The sequence below is a fragment of the Lipotes vexillifer genome, unplaced genomic scaffold, assembly GCF_000442215.2.
Source record: "Lipotes vexillifer unplaced genomic scaffold, Lipotes_vexillifer_v1.1 scaffold853, whole genome shotgun sequence".
In the NCBI taxonomy this organism is placed as follows: Eukaryota; Metazoa; Chordata; class Mammalia; order Artiodactyla; family Lipotidae; genus Lipotes; species Lipotes vexillifer.
Genome location: NW_006792734.1, coordinates 1,213,234 through 1,231,375, shown reverse-complemented (window position 1 = coordinate 1,231,375; position 18,142 = coordinate 1,213,234). Strand labels below are relative to the sequence as shown.

The following is an 18,142-nucleotide window of genomic DNA, read 5'->3' as shown; positions in this document are numbered from 1 at the left end:
CCTACACTTTATTATGAATTTTTCAAAAGTTCAATTGCAACTTGCTACTATTAATTGAAATGCCTCATTTCTAGGTCTTACATTAATCTATCAAACAGTCCTTTCTAATTTGCTGTATCTGAGCTCCTATGGACTAGAAAACCAAATATCCACATTATTAACTATATCACATTTAAGAAAAAACAAGCTGAGTAAACACCCACTAGGATGGTTATTATCAACAAAACAGTAAATAACAAGTGTCGATAAGGATATGGAGAAATTAAACCCTCGTGCATTGCTGGTAGGAATATAAAATGATGCAGCCACGTTGAAAACAGTATGGTGGTTTCTCAAAATATTAAAACACAGACTCACCATTTGATCCAGCAATTCCACTTCTGGGTATATTCCCAAAAGAATTGAAAGGACTCAAACAGATATTTATATACCCATGTTCACAGCAGCATTATTCACAATATCCAAAAGGTGAAAACAACCCAAATGTTCATCAACAGATGAATGATTAATAAACAAAATGTGCTATATACAAACAACATATTATTCAGCCTTTAAAAGCAATGAAATTCTGATACAATCTACAACATGGATGGATGAATCTTGAAGACATGATGCTAAGTGGAGTAAGCCAAACACAAAAAGACAAATATTGTATGATTCCACTTATATGAGGTACCTAGAATAGTCAAATTCATAGAGACAGAAAGAGAAGTTATTCCCAGGGACTGGGATAAGAAGAGAATGGGGAGTTACTGTTTAATGGGTAAAGAAATTCAATTTGAGATGGTGAAAAAGTTCCAGAGATGAATAGTGGTGATAGCTACTGAATGTGAGTGTACTTAATGCCACTGAACTGCACACTTATTTTAAAAATGGTAAATTTTATGCTATATATATTTTATCACAATTTTAAAAATGAGCTGAATTGAGAGTCTAGGGGAGTTTAAATAAGTAAAGTGCATGGGATACAATATGTGGGTTTTATAATATTTTAGCTATTTAGATATCTGTTTCTTACAAGGGTCAAGATAACTGATATTGCCAGATAAGACCCAACTTAAAAAGAGATTAGTTACCATACTTGGCTAACTAAAACCATAAGCAAAAGTACTGAAATATTTGTTAACGTATGTACAGTGTGGTGACATTTCTGATGACAGTCTATCACAGTAGTTATCACTTTCCTTAAAAAAATGTATTTATACACACACACACACACACACACACACACCTTTAATCTTAACCCATATTCCACCTTGACTAACATTCCAAAGTTTATACACTTTATTTCATTTGTCCACCACATTTCTTCATCTTTAGGGTGTCCCGAGACAATGGAGGTGAGCAACATGATAACACTCCTTCAGAAACTATTTCTCAATTACAATTCCTTCAGTTGTATCAGTGAAGCTTTTTCAAAGGTGCACCCAATCAAAAAAGGCACCCTCTGGAAAAACTGCACACAGAGATTGAGCTTTTCTTAGTAGTCCCAAGTATTAATATTTTATATTTCCCATGCAGTTGCTGTTTTTTATAGTTAATCAACATTTTATATGTCAGAAGTGAATTATTATAACTGTTCATAACTATAAAGATTTTAAAAAAAGGTTAGATTATCATATGACAAGATTAGCATTTCTACAAAGTAACATTCTAGAATTCAAAATATTATCTTCTACTTTTTCTTTAGTTTTCTAAACTCAGGAGTATAACATGGAGTACCATAAGATATCTAGTCTAAAGTAAAACAGAAGTTACTACACAAATATAAGACAAAAACAAACATGGTAAATTCTAGTATAATCCCAATATCTCCTATTTCCTAAAAGTCTATTCAACATGCCAATGTCTGAAAATCCAAGTTATTCTCAAGACCAACTTCATGAAAATAAAGAATTAAATTAATGAGCTTACTCTGAACACTTAAAGACATTCAGCCCATAAATATTAATGGAGTGAGGGACTTCCCAGTGGCACAGTGGTCAAGAATCCACCTGCCAATGCAGGGGACACAGGTTTGATCCCTGGTCCAGGAAGATCCCACATGCCGCGGAGAAGCCCGTGAGCCACAACTACTGAGCCTGTGCTCTAGAACCCACGAGCCACAACTACTGAGCCCGCGTGGCAAAACTACTGAAGCCCGCATACCTAGAGCTTGCGGCTCTGCAACAAGAGAAGCCACCACAATGAAAAGCCTGCGCACCACAACCAAGAGTAGCCCCCGCTCGCTGCAACTAGAGAAAAGCCCATGAGCAGCAACAAAGACCCAACGCAGCCAAAAATTAATTAATTAATTTTAAAATATATACATTAATGGAGTGAATACCTCCTGGAAGAGAAATAAGAGAATTAAAATATGAGATACAACCATAATGTCTTCGGGAGATTGAGATAACTGAAGAAAAAAATTATACAACACCTAAAGTTTTCCAATTTAAAGCACCTAAAAAGGCAGAATTCTATAAAAGTTTGATAGCTATATTTTAAATCATAGTAAATCAAAGTGTAAAGAAAATGAGAGAATGCAGTAGTAGTAAAAATGATTGCCATTAAATAGACAAGAGTGATCCCATACTCATCCAAAAATACATACAGCTCACCCAGATATATACCAGATATATAATTTAAATGTCTGATACATTTTTATCACCCTGAAAAAAATTATTTACTTTGAAATAATGATGCACCTAAAGCAAGCAAGAAGAGAAAACAAGAAAATGCAGGAATGTTAAAACATGCATTAGAGGGAAACTACCCTTTAGTTGACTCCCAGTTGAAAATATTAATTTTGTCGAGCCTACAGATCAGTATTATCACAGTCTATTCATCATTTTCCATTTATAGTCTGCAAGTGCTTTCACTGGTTTGGACTAAATTGGGTCCCCACAAGTGCAGTCCCTGAACAAAGATCTAAAGTATAAGGTCACAAAGCTATAACACGTATAATAGAAAAATTCTCAAAAATTAAACTTAAACACAACTAATTAGTCCAACAGAACTGAGAAGAATCATTCCTATTACAAAAAAATTTTTATTTGGAAATCCCTAAGATTACATGTATTTCATAAGTCTCCAAATCTAAGTAAAAATTTCTTTATTATTTTCTTGCTAAAACTCAAAGTTTGCAAACACTAGGAGTAAGGGAAGTACAGAATTCCAGAAATTCCCTCAAAGGAAGTTGAGAAAAAGTTTTCTAGCTTTTAGTGATAACTTACATCATCCTAAACAGAGAAACTCACAAAACATAAAACATTTCTCAAACTAAAGAAATAAGGCAGTACTAACTCAGGATCAGAATAGGAAGTCTAAACACAGGCTCAAGAATGTGTAATAATTTAATATAATATAGGTAATATCTCTAATCTATGAGTAATGTTTTAGTTAATGGAAAAAATATTAAGACCTTAACAGACACCTCAGCAAAGAAGATATACAGACAGCCAATAAGCATATGAAAAGATGCTCCACCATATATCATCAGGGAAATGCACATTAAAACAAAAAGATACCACTACACATCTATTATAAAGGCCAAAATACAGAACACTGACAACAACAACTGCTGGCAAAAATATGAAACAATGGGAACTCTCATTCACCACTGGTGGGGATGCAAAATGATACAGCCACTTTGGAAAGCTATTTGGTGATTTCTTACAAAACTAAACATACTCATCATACAATCCAGCAATCATGTTCCTCAGTATTTACCCAAATGAGTTGAAAACTTATGTCCACACAAAAACCTGCACACAGATGTTTACAGCAGCTTTATTCATAAATGCCAAAAGTTGGAAGCAACCCAGATATTTGATAGGTGAATGAATAAACTGCAGTACATCCAAACAGAATATTATTCACACTCAAAAACAAAACCAAAAATTAAACAAAAAACAAAACTATGAAGCCATAAAAATATGTGGAGGAACCTTAAATGCATATTACTAAGTGAAAAGAGGCCAACATGAAAAGGCTACATGCTGTGTGATTCCAACTATATGACATTCTGGAAAAGGCAGAACTATAGAGACAGTAAAAAGATTAGTGACTGCCAGGGGCTGGAGGTAGAAGAGACATGAATAGGCAGAGTACAAAGGATTTTTAGGGCAGTAAAACTACTCTGTATAGTGTGGTGGATATATACAAATATAAATCTGTAACAGTAGACATATGTCATGATACATTCATCCAAACCTATAGAATGTACAACCCCAAGAGTGAATACTAAGGTAAAACTATAGACTTTGGGTGATAATGAAGTGCTCATGTAGGTTCATCAATTGTGACAAATGCACCAATCTGGTGGGAGATGCTGATAGTAAGACAGTCTATGTATGTGTGGGGACAGGGGGTATATGGAAAATCTCTGTACCTTCCTCTCAATTTTGCTGTGAATCTATAACTGCTCTAAAAAATAAAGTCTTTAAAAATTTAAATTGAAACAGATATGAGCTATCAAGTCATGAAAAGACATGGAAAAACCTTAAATGCATATTGTTAAGTGAAAGAAACAATCTGAAAAGGCCACATACTTGTGATTCCAACTCTATAACATTCTGGAAAAGGCAAAACTACAGAGACAATAAAAAGATGACTGGTTGCCAGGGAATCGGGAGGAGGGAGAAAGAGATGAACAGGTGGAACAACAGACAGCAGAAAGATCAGTGGTTGCCAGGGGTTTGGGGGTAGCGAGGGAAGGGATGAATATGTGGGACACAGATTTTTAGGGGAGTGTAACTATTTTGTATGATACTGTAATAGTGGATACATTTGTCAAAGCAACAAATGTATATGTCAAGTTTATCAATGTACAATGCAAAGAGTGAACCCTACTGTAAACTATGGACTTTAGTTAATGACAATATATTAATACTGGCTTATCAACTGTAACAAATATACCACACTAATGAAGACATCAATAAGAGGAGAAACAGGAGTGTGGGGTGGTAAGGATATGCGAACTCTCTGCTTTCCACTCAATTTTCTGTAAACCTGAAACTGCTGAAAAAGTTAAAAGTCTAACATTTTTTTTTAAATGTTTAAGGGAGCATAATAATGAATTTATATTACAAAAACAAGCAATCTCATACTGTGTTTCAACATAATTTCCAAATGTATTTAGGATTTAAATGTTAAAAAAAGAAGCCATGACAGAATTTGAATCTAGTAAAGATTTTTTATAATCTCAGGGATAGGAAAGGCTTTCTAAGCATAATACCAAGGGTAAAAGCACAACAAAATCGATAAATCTAACCATATATAAATGTGTTTTTTAAATTAAATTTTAAAAACAAATGACAAACAATGGAAGCTATTTGCAACTTGCAAGGCAGACAGAATTGGTATCTCTAATGTAGATTTTATACCTCTAAGAAAAAAAATGAAAAAAAAAAGGTGAGGATTAAAATAGTTGACGAATTGAATCTAGTTTCCTCATATTTTTCTACCTATAACACTTATATAAATGGTGATTATTGATATTAATGTTTCATTTTTATGTATTTTATTAATTTGTTTGTTATTGTTTTTGTTATTAAACTCGTAAAACAAACAAACAAAAAGTGGTTGGAGGGACAAATGACATGAACAAATAATTCACAGAAATTAAAATAAACAACGATGTAAGAAAATTCTTACATCGTTGGCTATTTATTTATTCAAAGAAATACATAATAAAACATCAAAATGACTGAAGGTGTATTCCACATATCAGAATAGAAAATATTAAAAAGATAGATAATACTCCATAGCTTAAGGTATAGTAGTCATTCTTCCACATAATATCTAAAAAATTAAACTGATATAACATTTCTGACAGTAATTTTTAAAACTACATCAAAAGCCTTTTTAAATTGCACATCCCCTTTTACTAAGCAATTCAATTCTAGGAACTTACCCAAAGGATATAATAAAGGATGCAGAACAAAGAGGCATATACAAATGCAATTTTGTTTATAATTCAGAAAAATTATATACCTAAATGCTCCTAGGAAATCATTAATAAAACTACAATAAATCTATACAGTGAAATACAGTCTTTAAATGGTACAAATCCATTGATACGGAAAGGTACATAATGATAAATTTTGTGGGACAAAAATAGTTAAAATGTATAGCACAGAGAAGTCACACTGTATACACTTAAGCAAATTCAACCATAGCACCTCTTTCCACCAAAAAAAGGGCAATTCTACCTATCAGTCCACCCAGTAAGTAAATGCCAGCAAATAAAAAATGAGAAGGGAGGAGACTGTTCCCTCAGGTAGTCTCCATTTTCATAGCATCTCTCTGTATCTCACTGTGCTGAATGTGATTCTAGAATTATGTGCTTTTAATACAAGAGGTCACTTAAATACAAGCCAACTACTTCATCTGTTGATCAACTGAAGAAACAATGATTTCGGGACTTCCTTGGTGGTCCAGTGGTTAAGAATTCGCCTTCCCATGCAGGGGACGTGGGATGGATCCCTGGTCGGGGAGCTAAGATCCCACATGCGGCGTGGCAACTAAGCCCGCGCACCACAATTACGGAGTCCATGTGCCTCAGCTAGAGAGAAGGCCGCACACCACAAACGAAAGATCACGCCTGCCACAATGAAGACCTGATGGCAGCCAAAAAAAGATTTTCCGTGGCTGAGATCAATGATTTCTTTCCACTACAGGGAAAAACAACTGTATTGTAGTTAATGAGAGACACTGTTAAACTCCTGAAGGATTTTTAAGGATAATTTTAATTTGACATTTTTCACTTTATACACTGATTTTAAGTATCAATTCCCACTGAATTGTAGAAACAATTATACTATGTTTTATTTGTGTAGGGAGTTTGTTTTGTAAAATGAAAGTGTGTATATATACAAAAGAATAGCATTCTAGAAGGATATTCACCCTATGGAAGAAGTAGCAGGTGTTGGTGTGAGAATTTTCTTGCTTATAATATTTTATATAAAGTACATGTATCTGACCTTAAATGTTTATAAATTCCATTTTGGAGGGTTAGAGAGAAGGCAACTAGAAAGCTAAAAAACAATGAAATATAACCCTGCCATTTCAGAGGGAAAAATTTTATCAGTTAATTAACTAAAAGTACAATGTTTTTATAAACTAAAATACACAATAGTCAAACCTACTGAGGCACAGATACGCTGCTTTCATCTAAACCAACATGGATTTAAAAAGCCATTTTGACTCCCAAAGAGAAAAATATATAAAATTTTAAAGTATGTATTATAATTTGTTGTTTCACATACTAGAAAGAGAAAAAATGTCAAGCCAGTATCCAAAATAAATTATTCCAACACTTTAAATACTATATGACTAACAGTCACACGGTATTCCTTAAAACAAGGTATGTATCAAAAGGAAACAGAGCTTCTCGAAGAAATGGTTGATCCTAAGGCTGGGGCAGGATATGTACAAGGTGAACCTGGAACATCTTGTTATGCCAAAAAGTAAGAAAGTGCTAAAAAAGAAAAAAAAAAATGAGGGCATGTCATAAAGTCATAAGAACAAGCTTGAGAAGCCTCCTACTAGGCAAATCTGAGACAATCTGAACACCAAAATCATTAAGGATGGTAATAAATTATCCACCACTGAAAGAAATATGATAGCTAGGTAGCTAGCTAGGTAAGTAGCTAGATAGATAAATGGGAGAGGAGTGCTCTTAATTACAGTAAAATGCCAAGTGTTAGCTGGTAACTGCAGAAAAGTGCTGCTGTTAAAAATATATATATAATTTTTCAACTGTCATTTTCAACATAGTAAAAACTGATTCAGGCAAGCATCAATGGATGCTAAGTCTAGATGGAAATTTTGCTAAAGAACGGGGTACATGCAAGGTGTTAGTGTCTCCCCCACATATTGCTTATAAGTTGCAAAGGGGAAAAAAGTAACTACAGAGAAATCAGACAACACCTTAACTGGGTGATTAAAATTAACATTACCAATGAAGGGCAGAAGACATCATGTACCTCTGGATGTACAGAACCATATAGAATACATAACCTGAGTCTAATCACAAGCAAATATTAGACAAACCTTAAATGAGAAACATTATATATAAAAAAATAAGAGCAGAGGGGAACTGTATTCTTCAAATACGTCAAGGTCATAAAAGGCAAAGGCTGTGGAAATCTGCCCAGATTAAAGGAGACTAAAGAGACGTAATAACTAAATGCAGTACCTGGATGGCGTACTGGAAAAATAATTTGAAAAGGAAAATTTTAGTAGGAAAAAATTTATCCCTACATAGGTGAAATAGCTTAGACTAGAAGAAATATTTACAGATGCTTTTACAGCTCTGTGATTGCAAGGTTCTAAAGAGAATTCAACCAGATTCAGCATAATCAAAGCACTGCTTCAAAGCAGGAGTAAGTAAAACTATTAACAAATAAATAACAATCCAATTCAATCAAAACCACCAACAGAAAAGTTAATAAAATTTTCCTCCAATTCCATAATTTTTAGTCAACAGTCTCATCCATATCCTGTTATAAATGCTTTCCTTTCTCAAACCTAGCCTACAAAGTTACACACACACACACACACACACACACACACACACACATACACACACGCAGGTGCACAAAGTTACCAAGAGACTAAAAAATAACATCACTGGGACCAATAATAAACAAAAAAACTAAGGAACTTTGACATTTTACCATTATAGGTGGAAGTTTGTAAACCTTGATTACTAAGTAAATACCTTTCAAAGTGTGTAGATTCCATCATTATAAACATCATTCCATCATTATAAACATTCTCCTTCAAAGTAAAAACTATTTTAAAAACCATGTTTTAAAAACACTGACCGGGCTTCCCTCGTGGCGCGGTGGTTGAGAGTCCACCTGCCAATGCAGGGGACACGGGTTCGTGCCCCGGTCCGGGAAGATCCCACATGCCGCGGAGCGGCTGGGCCCGTGAGCCATGGCCGCTGAGCCTGCGTGTCCGGAGCCTGTGCTCCGCAGTGGGAGAGGCCACAACAGTGAGAGGCCCGTGTACCGCAAGAAAAAACAAAAACAAAAAAAAAACACTGACCCTACAGATTAAGATCTATGTTAAACATATTGTCAGTGTTCTTTATCACTCTATTTAAGTACAACGTTCTTATGAATTAAAATACACAATAGTCAAACCTACTCAGGCTTTTGTCTAAACCAACATACATTTAAAAAGCCATTTCGGGGGCTTCCCTGGTGGCGCAGTGGTTGAGAGTCCGCCTGCCGATGCAGGGGACATGGGTTCGTGCCCCGGTCTGGGAAGATCTCACATGCCACGGAGCGGCTGGGCCCGTGAGCCATGGCCGCTGAGCCTGCGCGTCCAGAGCTGTGCTCCACAATGGGAGAGGCCACAACAGTGAGAGGCTCGCGTACCGCAAAAAATAAAATAAAATAAAATAAAAAAATAAAAAGCCATTTCGATTCCCAAAGAGAAAAGTACATAAAATTTTAAAGTATGTATTATAATTTGATTGTCTTACAATTTATTGTTTCACACACTAGAAAGAGAAAAAATGTCAGGCCAGTGTCCAAAATAAATTATTCCAACGCTTTAAATACTATATGACTAACAGTCATAGGATATTCACATTAAAATACTCAACTTATGATAAAGAACACCCTAATGGTTGAAAGTGAAAAGAGGCTCTGGACTCAGATTAGTTGAGTCCAATTTCTGGCTCCACAATTTACTATGTGAGAGTCCTTGGGCAAGCTACATAATCTCTCATTTCCTCTTTTTTCTAATCTGTGAAATAGTATAATTACCTCATAAGTGAATATATGCCTCATAGGATTATGATGACTAAACGAGATACTTTTATTAGCACAGAGGAAGTGTTCAATAAATGTTAGCCATTATTACTTCTTACATACTTAAAAAGGAGTCATACTCTCACATCCATTAGTATGGCTACTATCAAAAAAACTGAAAATAACAAGTGCTGACAAGGCTGTGGAGAAATTGGAACCCTTCTGCACCATTGGTGGGATTATAAAATGGTGCAATCTCTACGGAAAACATTATGCTGGTTCTTTAAACATTTTACATGTAACTGTCATATGATCCCACAATCCCACTTCTGGGTGTACGTTCAAAGGAACTGAAAGCAGGTTCTCAGAGACACTTGCACACTCACATTCACAGCCACACTGTTCACAATAGTCAAGACGTAGAACGCAAATGTCTATCAATGGAGGAATGGATAAACAAAACTTTGACACACACACACATTTATATACATATACCCCAACACACAAGAATATAACTCAGCCTTAATAAGCAAGGGAGTCCTATCACATGCTATAACATGAATGAACCTTGAGGACATTATGCTAAGTAAATAAACCAGTCACAAAAAGACAAATACTTTATGATTTCCCTTATGTGAGGTATTTACAGCAGTCAAAATCATAGATACAGAAAGTGGAATGGTGGTTACCAAGGGCTGGAGGGAGGAGGAAAAGGGGAGTTGTTGTTTCACAGGTATCGAGTTTCAGTTTTGCAAGATGAAAAAGTTCTGAATTGTTTCACAACAATATGACTGTACTTAACACTACTGACTGGTACATTTTAAACTGGTTAAGATGATAGATTTTATGTTTTTTTACAATTAAAATTAAAAAGTCACACTTGATACTCAGTATCTCCAAACTTAAAATGTCCTTCACCATGTTTACAAGGGCAAGGGAAACTGTTAATTAATAAAGCAGCAATAAATGAATTAGAAGCTAAAAAAATCTCAGAAATGGACAGTTTTATTACAAAAGCCACCTTCACTCTGAATATCTGCAGAAATAAAATAATGCATTAAAATAAGCTTGCTATTTATCGCAGACAAAATACAAATCAAATGACTCACTCACTGAAGTCTCTAAAGCCAGCCTGATCTTGAGACCAGGTTTTGCTCCTGTGCACAAGGAAAGTAGATGAATTCTCTTATTCCATAAGTAAACCCAGGGGTCTAGACTGGTACGAAATCTTTGAGGACTACCGAGGTCCTCTCAGATCCCAGACAAACACAAGAATCAGAAATGACCTCAAACCACTACGGACCTGGAGAGCAGAGCTTTGACTGTTATCAAACCATATCCAGTCTATTTCACTCACAAAATTTTCAAACGTAAGTACACAAAATGAGAATACAAAAATCAAATATATTTAGTTTTCAATCTGCTCTCACCTAAATCAGGGATTAAAATTAGGCAGACTTTATCTCTCATTTATACAAAAATAATCACCAGATGTTTGGGGAATAAATTTTAAGCAAATGTATAGTCTATGGACTTTTTTTTAAGCTATAATTTAAATATTCACCTTTAAAGAAACAACTTAGCTGAAACTCCGAAGTTAATAAAAACTTTTCTGTTTTCAATAATTTTTAAATCTTCAAGCCATCCTTCAAGGATACTACCAAGCATCGGGGCAAGAACAATGATTGCCATATTTCACTGAATTGAGGATATTGATATGGAGCATATCAACTGCAAAATGCACCATTATTTCACATGCCACTAAGAATGTAAAACCAATGCCAATATATACCCGTTAAAAAAATGCATCCCAAATTCAGAGATACCAAAATTTTTAAAAACTGGTATCTTAGAACAGATGTAGTGCAATATGTGCGTGCTGTTCCTCTGAATAACCCAAAGGTACCAGAAACCTAATCTTAATAATATTATCAACTACAGAGGGAGGGGGGGGAAAATCAACATTTCTATAACACCAAACCCCCAGGGCCTCACACAAAGTTTTTTTTAATGCATGAAAATAGCCGATACAAACTACCAATTCAAGAAATCAATCAATAAATAACCGCTGCAGAGTGCAAGTCCAAAGAAGTAACTAGATAATTCACTATAGCCTAAGGAAATGATTTCCAAACTCTAGAAGTCAAAAACCTAAGCACCATAGGACTTTCAAACAATTAGAGGTCAAGACCCCATGTCTCCTTTAATCCAGTGGTCCACAGGTATCACCTTAGAGGATAGAGTGCTACCTACTAAAGGAAAACACAGTTAACACAGAATTTTTCAGTACACACTATGAACACAGTGGACTCTAGTTTAGCTTAGGGTAATTTACAGGATTACAGTACATTACCACACTGTTTCAAAACCAATGGTACAGGTACAAAGCAAAAAAAATCTTACTGACCTAAAAATTTTCAAAAAAAGGAATAAAGATTAATACATTAACCCAACTTAAGCATGCACGAAAAAATGCATTTATTAATTTAGAAGTGTCAACAATTAATTCAACTACAGTATGGAAACACAGAAAATCTCAATTTACCCATTTCAAAATTCCTAAAATCTATTACTTTTCTTACAGCAAAATCTGATCCCACATTCTATAAAATCTTAAAATATAAGCAAATCTAAATATCAAAGTAAATTCACAACCATTAAAATTATACAGGACAAAGAAGATTCACAAATATAACTCACAATTAGATAACTAACTCTATCAGAATTCAATTATGCATAAGAATAAATACATTCAAAACAGGCAAGGCAGAAAAAATTAAAAAAAAAAAAAAAAAAAACCCTAAACATAGTAAATCTACCTCCAATCTATGGAGAAATCTAAGTGTAGGTTCTGTTTGGTTACTTCACTAACCATTTAATTTTCTTAAGTCGCAGACTCCACACAGAGGACTCCATCTATGTCCAAATGTAAAAGAAGACATACAAGTCATACTATTTTTCTCTAAACAGTGACCCTACTAAATAAAACACTCCTAGGTTTAATGGTGACTTAGAAAACCAAACAACTAAAAATTATTTTTCCCTTACTTTTTTGTTTTTTCAGAGGAATCCAATTTGATCAGCCATATGGACCTTAAACTTCAGAGCTCAGAAATCCAAATGTAAAAAATGTCCATCAGTTTAAACAAAAAAGGCAAAATGTTGGTAATCTTTGAAGATGGGTGACAGATACATACTAGTTCATTATACTGTTCTCTCTTTTGTTGTATATGTTTTCAAAAGTCTATAATAATGCTAAATTTAAAAAAATTATTCAGATGTATTGAGCGATCTTCTTTAAAGTCTTCTTTAATTCTAAAACCAATTTAGTATAGTATCAATTTACCAATTAGTTATTTGACAGGATACATTAACTTGAAAGTAGCCCTCAAGCCACATCAAAAGTTACTGCATCAATAGATAGATATAAGGTTGTAACTACTTTGAAGTTACTGAGGAAAAAGTTGTAATACAATGAAATATATGTCTTATTTTAATACGTTATATAGCCAATGACTAATAAAAACACATTTTATTCTTAGAATTGAAAGGGACAATTTTTCTAGTTCACTGGTTTGTATACTTTTCAAGGTACCTAGAGAAGAGGGCCAGAGACAGAGCATTCTGTTTTATATATTGGGGATTATGTACAAAATATAAGATTTTGCATTAAAAAGGGGTAGAGTTACTTTTTAGAAAAAGGCTTAAAAACCACTGTTCCATTGCACCCACATGCTGCAGATAATAGTGACTTAGAAAAGATTAAATGACTTGTACCATATCATTCAATCAATGGCACTGTCAGGAGTAGAATTCAGCACTCTTGACTATGTATGTGTTCAACTCTCCTTTAAAACAACGCACCACATCAAATTTAAGTTACAGTTAAGAATAAAATTGTTTCCATATTCTTGCCTGTAAAATAAGATTAGACAAGATCATCTGTAAAATCATGTTCCAGGTCTAAAATTCTGACTTCACGAATGCCAAGTTTAAACAGAGGTCTATATTAAGGGAATGAATGTTCTTAAACATAGCAGAAATCCTCAAACATTTTCAGGGATTCCAGAGAACTAGCAAGTCAAATACAGAAACAAGCTAACAGTTATTCAGTCATTACTTTTTGGATCCTGAAACATTTTTGCAACTTCTTCATCTTTTAATGTTAGGATGTTAAACTCTGTTATCAAAGACCACTGAAATAATCATACTGAAAGTTTTTTTGGTTATTAGATACTTTTGGAAAGAATATCAAAATAAGTATCAAAATACACCACTCACTGGATGTTCAAGTTATTGAATGCCTCACAGAGAACCAAGTATATCACTCTCTGAACTTTAAAATAAATGAATTTAGAGCAGCATTACGCCTAGCTGACACATAATGGTCACAAATAAAGTTTTAGTTCCCACCTATTAAAGCCTGAAAGAGGTTGCTCTGAAATATGTTAATAACCCGTTCTATGGAACTTCTGAGCTGTCTGTCTTCTGTTTGGCTTAGTTTCGAACGATAACCTTCCAAAAGGTGCAATGCTCTCTGGGTATCTGAAAAGAAAAAAGAGTCTGATTAGGGACTTCCCTGGCGGCACAGTGGTTAAGAATCCGCCTGCCAATGCAGGGGACACGGGTTCGATCCCTGGTCCGGGAAGATCCCACGTGCTGCAGAGCAACTAAGCCCGTGCACCACAACTACTGAGCCTGCGCTCTAGAGCCCACGAGCCACAACTAGTGAGCCTGAGTGCCACAACTACTGAAGCCCGCATGCCTAGAGCCTGTGCAACTCAACAAGAGAAGCCACCGCAATAAGCAGCCCCCGCTCGCTGCAACTAGAGAAAGCCCGCCCGCAGGAATGAAGACCCAAACAGCCAAAAGAATAAAAAGTTTTTAAAAAATTATACATTTACAAGCAAGTATTACAAACTAGCTATGCAGCAAATGATTCTGCAAGGCACCTAAACAATTCCCAACATCCTCCAAGTCAATCCATGCCACTATGTTCATGAACACCTATATATATTCCCTAGAATGATCCAAAAAATGTTCAATGTGTTACAATAAAGGAAGAAGGTGAGCAGTTTGTAATAAATGTGTACTAGTGATCATCTGATCAAAGTATTAGTAACACTGTTTCAGCTGATCTGATATACAAAAGCAGAATATTTACAATTTGTCATTATAATTCAAATATTACGTGCTTCAAAACTACTAGTTCTTAGCCAGTATCCCACATTCGCTCACAAAAGTGTTTAGTAAGAACGATAAAATGAAATATTAAAACACCAATACAGAATTTTTAAAAAGACATTTCAAAGGGAAAATGTTAATTGCCTCTCCAGTCAACCAGAGAGATGTCAAGGAAAAAAGCTTGACAAACATTTAGGTGTTTCCATCGTCTGAATGATGTGAGGCTTAGATTCCCTAAGAAGTAAGGCTAGGGCTGTGCTGTCTCATCACAGTTACACAAACATCTTTAAAACATAGCAATCACAAAACAGACATACAGAAAAGCAAGAGACACCCACAGGAGAGTTCCGACATAAATTCTCACCTTGCTTCCGAACCGGCATTTTTCTCCAGAATCAGGAAGAGGGCACACACCTTTAAGAACACAAAACATAAAGGAAACTAAATTTAGAATAGAATCGAGGTTAAACTATCATTTCCCCCTAACTCTCAAATCGAAAAACTCCTAGCCCTATTTGAAAAGCCCCCCTGGCAAAGTTTTCCCAAGTGAAAGGAAGAGCCGCACAATCCAGCAGTGTCAATCCAGAAAGCTTTTACCTAAGGTTGGGTTCCCCTGCAAATGTTAAGAGCCAACAGAAGCAAGATGCCAAATTCTCCTCGAAAGCTGCCCCCTCTCCAAGGGGCACTAAATGCCTGGACATGGGGCCAGCCTCCCCCGGCGTAAGTATACATACCCCCCACCTGCTACTGGGGGGCTGAAGAGGCTCTCCGACCCTTGGCCCCTAAGCCAGCAGAGGCTGTAGCGCACTGGAAGAAGGGATCAGCTGGACTGATCACCCCGCCCTGCTCGGGCCCCCTCCTCTCGCTTGCCTGTCTCTTTGCTCGCTTCCTCCGAGCTACTCCAGCGAGGGCCGGACAGGGCAGCGGCCGCTCTCCGCGACGCCCTCGCGCCCCACATGCACACCTCCACGGGCCCCCACACCTGCGGCGCGGCCACAAAGTTCCAGCGAGTGGCGTGCGCTCGGAGCTGGGGTGCGCCCCGGGCGGTCTCGGGGCGGCTCCCCAGCCCTGCCCCGCTCCACGTCCCCCCGCCCCGCCCGGGGCTCGCGGAGCTGAGCAGAGGGGGGTGAGGGAACGGGGGAGGAGCTCCCCTCAGCGGCCGCACCCCCGTTGCCTCTTCCTCCTCCTCGGCTGCCGCCGCCGCCTCCACACTCGCCGCTGCCCGCTACCCCGCTTGCCCTCTCCGCTCTTAGCCGCCCCACCCCCAGAACCTCGCCTCCTTCCGCGCCCCCAACCGCTCTCCCCCCAAACTTTCCGCCAAGATGGCGGCCCTGGATCTGGACTGCCGCGCCCCCACGTGACCGCTTTCCCGGCGCTCGCAGCCAATGGGAAGTGAGGAGGCGGCTTGCGCCGAGCCCCGGGCTCCCAGCGCTGCTACCTTTGGTTGGGGGGGGAGGAAGGCCAGGAGGGGGCTGGGGAAGGCAAAAGGGGACCCGGGGAGCATCTAAGTGCACTTCCTCGCTTAAAGGGGCGGCCACCGAAGTGGCTCTGAGGACAAAGGAGTTGACACACAGACTCTACAGGTGGCCCGGGGGGGCCCTGGAAGAGCCCGCCTTTACCTCGCCCTAGCCCACCGGTGTGTCCCACGATTCTGAGCGAGTAACGCACCAGGCCGGGAAGGATGAGGGTGTCGGAAGAGAGACGTGACTTCACCTACGCCAGATCCAGAACACACATTCCGAGACACGCTTTAACCTCACTAAACACGTGCCTGGCACCCCCGAGGGTGAATCCCCAACCTGGAAAAGCGTTCTCCGGGAGGAATCATCAGCACCACCCAAAAGAGGGGGCGGGAAAGGGCGGAGCCTGGGAGGAGGGAAAAGGGAGGTGTTTGGGCGGGTGGGGGGGAGGGGTGCCCTCTCTGCACTCTTACACTTTGTACTAATATTTTAAAAGTTACTATTAGCCCCTCAGTAAAAAGTTTTGGGGGGGATTGAATTTAAGAAGGGTAGGTAAAATAGGGAGATTAGTTAATTTGATAAGAGTTTGAGGGTTTCACTAGGGAAATTTTTAAGTCTAAGTGATTAATTCCAAGTATGAATGCATTTAAGGATGGGAAGAGAAAGTTGGTTCCCTCTTTTACTCATTCATTCCCCCTTGCCTGCAACGCCCGCCCAGTCAACAGCTCCAGGTATTACCAAAGCTCTGGCTGCTCCTTTAAGAACTCACCTGTAGCTACCGCCTCCCAAGCCGCAAGTCAGCTGCCGCGGCTGGTTTAAGTTTCGTTTGCAACTGGAAGCGGGACTACTGCCCGGCCAGGACCCCGCTCTGGGGCTGAGCCTCCCAGGTTGTAGAAAGAGAATCGGGGAAAAGCTCTCCAAGTCACTCCCAGGTCTTCGAGCCTCTTCTGTGTAGCAGGGACCTCACTGCTCTGAGGTCCAGAGAGGATTTGCCTAAGATCACCCAGAGTTAGTGACAAAACTGGAACCACGGTGATCATGTCTTTCAACACTGGAAGGCTCTTGCCAGTAAATCAGATAGCCTTTCACCGAGGCAGTATCCTTGGGCTAATGAAGGCAAGTCCGGGGAACCTTGTACTGTAATCATAACAGTTGCTCAGAGGTATGCGGGTTTCACTTTTGGATTGCACCTTTGAATCCTAACTTGTTAAGAGAACCTAGCGATTTAAGAGTTCATCTAGACCTACTGTCTCAGTTTAAGATAAACTGATGTGCAGAGAGGGGAAGCAACTTGCCCAAGGACACATAGGCTAATCAGTGACAGCAGCCCAGAATTAACTCTCATAGCCCCAGTCCAAGGTTCCTAACACTGTGATTTTGGACAACTTGACCGTAGTATGTTGCTGGTATATTGGTAGCAAATCTTTTTATGCTCTCCTGCCTCATGGGAGCTTGAGTAACAGTTAAAGCAGCATTTCAGAGAAGAAATGGGATGGAAAAGTGAAAGGAAGCTCAAAACCAAGGAGCTGAAATAGAAGGATTTTTAAAATAGTGAAATGGCAGATGGGGAAGGTTAATAGTGAAAATGGCTGATGGCATGCATGCTATTATTATCAAGACTTCATTGATGAACTGTGAATGAAATGGTTCCACTTAAGGGACCATTCTAAGAATGGAATCTCTGCAGAATTCAGAAGGAGGGAGGGATTTCACCTACCCCCTTAATTTCATCTATTGTTCATGTAT

The 18,142-nt window shown here is 37.9% G+C and overlaps 1 protein-coding gene across 4 annotated transcripts in view; it reads right to left on the bottom strand.

Moving 5' to 3' along the window:
* Nucleotides 1-16,708, bottom strand: part of DLG1 (discs large MAGUK scaffold protein 1) — a 296,591-nt gene extending 279,883 nt beyond the window's left edge. For 2 of the 4 annotated variants that reach the window (XM_007465853.1, XM_007465852.1), the window contains exons 1-3: nt 16,556-16,708; nt 15,301-15,350; nt 14,166-14,297 (exon numbers count right to left, since the gene is read on the bottom strand). In XM_007465853.1, the coding sequence (XP_007465915.1) occupies nt 14,166-14,297; nt 15,301-15,319 (151 nt within the window). In that variant the 5' untranslated portion in view covers nt 15,320-15,350; nt 16,556-16,708. Of the gene's footprint in view, nt 1-14,165; nt 14,298-15,300; nt 15,351-16,555 lie in introns of those variants that run through there. The other 2 variants (XM_007465854.1, XM_007465855.1) reach the window with 2 other exon arrangements.
* Between the last annotated feature and the right edge of the window lie 1,434 nt (nt 16,709-18,142).